General features: G+C 37.7%; 1 protein-coding gene across 1 annotated transcript; it reads left to right on the forward strand.

The window, feature by feature from the left end:
* Positions 1–2240: 2240 nt before the first annotated feature.
* Positions 2241–5201, forward strand: LOC143902959 (growth hormone-inducible transmembrane protein). Its single transcript, XM_077416237.1, has 5 exons — positions 2241–2388; positions 2562–2810; positions 3365–3476; positions 3682–4296; positions 4956–5201. Exons 2-5 carry the CDS (start codon positions 2606–2608, stop codon positions 5038–5040), a joined length of 1017 nt encoding a protein of 338 aa, XP_077272363.1. The 5' UTR covers positions 2241–2388; positions 2562–2605; the 3' UTR covers positions 5041–5201.
* Positions 5202–6006: the final 805 nt, after the last annotated feature.

Here is a 6006-nt window from a genome sequence, read left to right on the forward strand (position 1 = left end):
GTTACATCACTGGAATGGCACCCATGTAAAAAAAAAGCAGACAAACGGTGTCCACGATTCCGGCAGACTGGTTTATCTGAAATAAAAAAGCCAAATTGCATTTTAATCTATAGATAAATGGCTATCGCGGGAACTAGGATTATTTGAAAATATTAAAAATTCAATTTTTTGCATGCTTTTAAAAATTATAACTCAAAATAACATGATTTTTTGCGACTATTTTTTTATGCGGACAGAAAACGGTTCAATATTTTTTAAAAATTCTAGTTCCCGCGATAGCCACACATGTGCTGAATCTACCATTCAAATTTTATTTAAATCCATTGAACCGTTTTCGAGAAATCATGGACACCAGTTTAAAAAATACAGTTTTGAGAAAAACGCGTTTGAAAGCGCCGAGCGCTCAACTGCGTGCTTAAACACCTTACCTTCTCACTGCTGTAACTTTTCAATGACTTCGAATTTCGGAAAATTACTTTGCCAGTATATTCTATGCATGCTCTAGATTAGATTTATGCAAAAAAAAATCGATTTTTTTGAAGCCGTCACACGGGATGACCCCCTTAAGTTGGGAAAGACTCCGGCGTATTTTAACAATCAAACAGTTTTTATTCGTTGAATAATTAAGTGCATTTAAGTTTGGAGTAATATCTACATCGTTTAAGCAATGTTAAATTACTAAAGGTATATCTCGCAAGAATAAATTCTTTCTTTACTAATTGATGATACGATATAGAGGACATGTAGACATGTAGCAATTAGTAATCAATTCTAAGATTTATTCTTTTTAGTTATATCTTACATATGTTTGTTTCCTTTTGAAAAAAAAGTTTTCTTTAAAGTTAGTTTATTTTATCTTGCATGTAATTAAAAATATATGTAATATACAGGGATGTAACAACGCGTTTCCGACCCCAGGTCTATTTGCAAAAAAAATAATCTTTATAGTGCCCCCGACAATCTGAAAGTTTGTCGATTGAATTTTCGAACGGCCTGTATAATAATACGAATGGAATATCACTTTTATAATGGTAGAAAATTAAAAGGCTAGTGGATTTATAATATCGTTTGTAAAAATGATAAAATTTCCACTTGTAAAAGCAATGTAAAACAAATTAAACTCAATGTTTGCAGTAGATAAGCAATATCCTATTGTCTATCACAAACAATTTTCTCAGAACTTTTTTTGTTAATGAAAAATCGCAACTTTTCTCGAAAGAGAAATAGTCGACATCAAACGAATTTTATAAAAAAGGTAAGTGACACCTTATTGATTGATTATTCATGATAAAGGTTTTATATTACAACTAGCATGCCCCGCCGGGCTTCGCCCCGGAGAACATGTGTATTAAGACACGCAAATAGTCTCTCTCTGTCTGTCTGTCTGTCTGTCTCTCTCTCTCTCTCTCTCTCTCTCTCTCTCTCTCTCTCTCTCTCTCTCTCTCTCTCTCTCTCTCTCTTTCTCCCGCTCTGGAAAATTTCGTAACCAATTTCCAAAAAGATACCGATTCCCATAAAGATCGGTAACGAAAAACTATACAGTTTATAGCACTCCTCGGGAAATTCTACCCCTACTTCATATATGTATAATTTTTTGCGATTCGGTCAATTAAATCCCGAAAAATTTGAAAAATTTCTGATACCGGCTTCCAAAAAAATCGGTAACGAAAAATTATACACTTTATAACATTCCCCGGAAAATTCTACCCCCGTTTCATATACAATTCTTTGAGATTCGGTCAATTATTTTCCGAAAATTAAAAAAATTAAAAAAACCGGTTCCCAAAAAGATCGGTAACGAAAAATTATACACTTTATAACATTCCCCGGAAAATTCTACCCCCGTTTCATATACAATTCTTTGAGATTCGGTCAATTATTTCCCGAAAAAATGAAAAAATGTCGAATACCGGTTCCCAAAAAGATCGGTAACGAAAAATTATACATTCTATAACACTCCCCGGAAAATTCTACCCCTACTTCATATACAATACTTTCAAAACCAGTCGAATAGTTTAAGAGTGCATAAAGGACATACTACATACATACATACATACATTCATTTTTATATATATAGATTATCATAAATTTCATGGTTCAATAATTTGAAAATATTTGTTTCTAAATACTTTTTGTTTTATAACGCATTATTTCAGTATTTTCAATTGTTCCCTCGCTTTCATATCGATTACAATCGATAGAAACATTCGAGAAATTTCAAAGACGTGTCACGTGCACGCGCGATTATTCTCGATCCTCTCGTACTTCATAAGTTCGTAGTTTTTGCGCTGCGTATTCGCATTCTCGCTGATTCTCGCATGCGCCGTTCAGCCGCTTTGACCTGTGTTCAGCGTGCGCCGTGAAACAATCTTGTCATTATTGCGTCATGTAAGTAAATCACGAGAATTTTTGCCAATATGTGATCTCCCTAACGCGAGCGATCCCTCCGCCCGTCCGTGCCTTCAAAATTTCGTCGTGAGACAGTCCTATGTAAACGGGAATTCGTCGTTACGATAACGTAGGACGATCATTTTTGACGTGTCTCTCTGTTTCGTCCGCAGAACTGTTTTGAAAGCTGCGAAGGAGCGAGGATTGAAGGAACGAGATGTTGGCAGCGAGAATCTGCCGGGCCGGTGTCTCACCGGGATTGACGTCGCTCGTCCGGGCTCCGATCGTCCCGACGACGCCGCAGTTTTCCAAGGGTCAGGTCGTGAGATTGTTCGTCAACGATGGGCGCAACTCTTACACGAGGACCGCGAGGAGGAGAGCCACTGTGGCCGAACAAGCGATGGCTCCGGCCGGCGAAACGGGTAAGTCAAATATTTGTATAATATTTGTATGAAATTGTTGCCGCGTGTATACGTAAGACTGGCCGTACTGGAGTGACTTGAAACAAATCGTCGAGAATGTATCGAAGTATCGACCCGTTGCCCCTTATGTTTATACAGTTTTGTTTCAAGAACAAGAACAATAAGAGCAAAACGCCGATGTTGAAGCAAAAGAAATAAAAAAGTAACATAAAAACAAATTGCAGACGTCTTAAGGTTTGGACCTTCTTCAGTATAACAACTAGAAATACAGTATAATCTTAAAACGAGTCGTCAGCAATGCATATATGTATAATAGTGAAAAGTAGTCGTTCTTTAAACCAGTTGTCGGCCGCAAAGTTGGTTAAAAATATCAACTAACGGCATATCACGAAATTGACCGCAAACAGTCAACCTCGCAACAGTCATCCTCGCAACAGTGTCGATGTTTGATAAGAGATAATACTTCAATAAGATCAGCGCAACAACAGTCGTTGATCTTATTTGCCTTATGTTTTAGTTTTGTTTCAATACATGACTGATATGTTGTTTTGTAGCGTTTAATGTTGGGAAAGCAGCAGTTGCTGGAGGAGCGGTGATGGGATTGGGTGGTCTTTGTTATTATGGATTAGGTCTGTCTTCGCGAACAGGCGCCATAGATCACGCACAGTAAGCAACTTGTTTTTCCCTTTCTAAAATTTCTTAGTCGCCTACAACTTTCAAATGCACATGCGTAGAGTTTTAATACTATTTATAGCGATATGAGAACAATTATGCAATTTATTTGTATTACAAATTTTAATCGAATTCAATTGCTACTTGATACAAGATGACTATAAGATCAACATAAAACGTAGAATTTTTCCCTTTACAGGTTATGGCCTCAATATGTCAAAGACAGAGTGAAATCCACTTACGCGTACTTTGGTGCGTCCATCGCGGCCAGCGCAGCGTCCGCGGCTATGTGCCTGCGATCTCCCGCTGTTATGAACATGGTGATGCGTCAGGGATGGGTTGCTATAGGTGTATCGCTGGCTGCGATGATCGGCAGTGGCATGATTGTACAGGGACTATCATACAAGGAAGGATTTAATAGCAAACATATAGCTTGGCTAGTACACACCGGCATCTTGGGCGCAGTTGTGGCACCGTTGACTCTCTTGGGTGGACCATTGGTCCTCCGAGCGGCTTGGTACACCGCCGGAATAGTCGGTGGCTTGTCAGCGATTGCCGTTTGCGCGCCCAGCGATAAGTTTCTGGCAATGGGCGGTCCGCTCGCTATTGGTTTAGGCGTGGTGTTTGCCAGCTCGCTCGGTTCCATGTTCCTTCCACCTACGACCGTTCTTGGATCCGGACTGTATTCCGTAGCTCTTTACGGTGGTCTTCTGTTGTTCTCGGGATTCCTACTTTATGACACGCAGAAGATCATCAAGCAGGCGGAAACTTATCCAGTATACAACGTTGATAGGCCATACGATCCAATTAATAAGTAAGTACTCGAAAAGAAAGAGATAGAAAGGAAGGATAATCTTGAACAGAATTGTTATAATAAAAACAAGAGGAGTTATTTTTTTCTTGTAGAAAAATATTAACACTATACAGACTGGATAGTTGCGCGAGTAATTTTCACCAGTGGCCAATTCTTTATCCAAGAATTGACAAGAAATGATTTTTACTATATATGTAAAAGAAAATCAATAACTCTGTGAATATCTGAAAAGGAAGAAGGTTAAAAAAACCAACTAATAAATAAATAAATTTATTTATTTATACACGCCAATGTGTGGCGTCAGCCGCGTTAACAGTCGACACATAAATGACGTCAATGTGATGTCATTGACCATTAAAATTTAATAAAAGCGTGTTACAAGAAAATTGGATAATGTAATATTTTGCATTACAATTTTAAGTTATTTCCGGTAATTTTTCTTTCCGAAATTGAATTTTGAGTTTATTAAGTATTTTTTTTTAATATAAAATAATCTGTTTTTTTTTTAATCTACGTTTATTCTTTATATAATAATTTACGAAATATGAAGGTGCTAGCACAAAGTATTTATTATATTTAAGAATTATTTTAATATATAATTGTAATAATATATTTATAATTTTAGTAATATACTTTTAATAATATTTCTATTCTTGCAGTGCAATCTCGATTTACCTGGATACATTGAACATTTTCGTGCGAGTTCTCACCATACTGGCTGGTGGTGGTAATAGACGTAAATAGAGGAACAGAACGTGATAATTTAATAATGTAGCATTAGGATCAAAGTAACTTTAAATTATACATGTATCGCATACATATTTCAACTTGATCATAATACTTGCTTTAATAAGAATAAATTGTACAGTCTTAAACTAGTATAAATAAATTTAAACGTTTTATTACTGCGCCTCTATACTTATGCATACATAAATATTTTTGAAACTATATGAAAAGTTACTATATCGTATACTGTAATATTAAAAGCGACAGTTTGCAATCTCGTGCCTTGCCAAAAACCGTCACGCATTATTTAAAATACTGAATTTTTATTTTACGCTTGAATTTTATTTCGCTACTAAAAAATATATAACAAACATTTCCAATTAAACAGTTTTTATTAGAATGCTGGAATTAATATTTCTATAACTAGCGCCAAACGTGATCGTTTAGCTGAGTTGTACCTGTCTAGTACGAAGATAACTCGACGTACAGCTTATATTGAACGCCGAATCTATCTAAATGTGAAACCGCATCGAATTTGTCGGTACCCTTGTTATTAATTCATACACGGCGAGAGGCAAAATTACGATGAGCGCTGCGAGGTGTCGGCCGTCGACTCCCACCGTGCCAAATCAAGATCGACCACCGGGTCGATAATTGGCAAGTTTTTCTTTCTCTCTCGGTAGCGAAATCACGTCGCGAAGCGGAGAAGAGGATAAATCGAGTCAGCAACCCCCGCGACGAGGAGGGGTTTGCGCGTGCGTCCCCGTCTTCCGTCGTCGCGAAGGGTGAAACTGATGCGCGACGCACGAGGGAGAGGAACGGAGACGGAGATGTTGGTTGGAACGAGAGAGTGGTAATCATCGAATGGGAAAGGGAGAAAAAGAGAGGGACATTGAACGCCAACACCGTAGCCTCGCAGTCTCCTCTCGCTTGCGCTGCGCCGCACGGAGACCCCGTCGCTGCGTTTCCTTTTGTATTTTTGCG

The sequence above is a fragment of the Temnothorax americanus genome, unplaced genomic scaffold (genome assembly GCF_048541705.1).
Source record: "Temnothorax americanus isolate GAGA-0224 unplaced genomic scaffold, ASM4854170v1 Scaffold42, whole genome shotgun sequence".
Classification (NCBI taxonomy): domain Eukaryota; kingdom Metazoa; phylum Arthropoda; class Insecta; order Hymenoptera; family Formicidae; genus Temnothorax; species Temnothorax americanus.

Excerpts from the sequence above, each read along its gene's own strand:
- LOC143902959 (XM_077416237.1), top strand. The coding sequence starts at position 2,606 with ATGTTGGCAGCGAGAATCTGCCGGGCCGGTGTCTCACCGGGATTGACG. Across the intron at positions 2,811-3,364 it reads GGCTCCGGCCGGCGAAACGG|CGTTTAATGTTGGGAAAGCA; the intron begins GTAAGTCAAATA and ends GTTGTTTTGTAG. Across the intron at positions 4,297-4,955 it reads CCATACGATCCAATTAATAA|TGCAATCTCGATTTACCTGG; the intron begins GTAAGTACTCGA and ends CTATTCTTGCAG.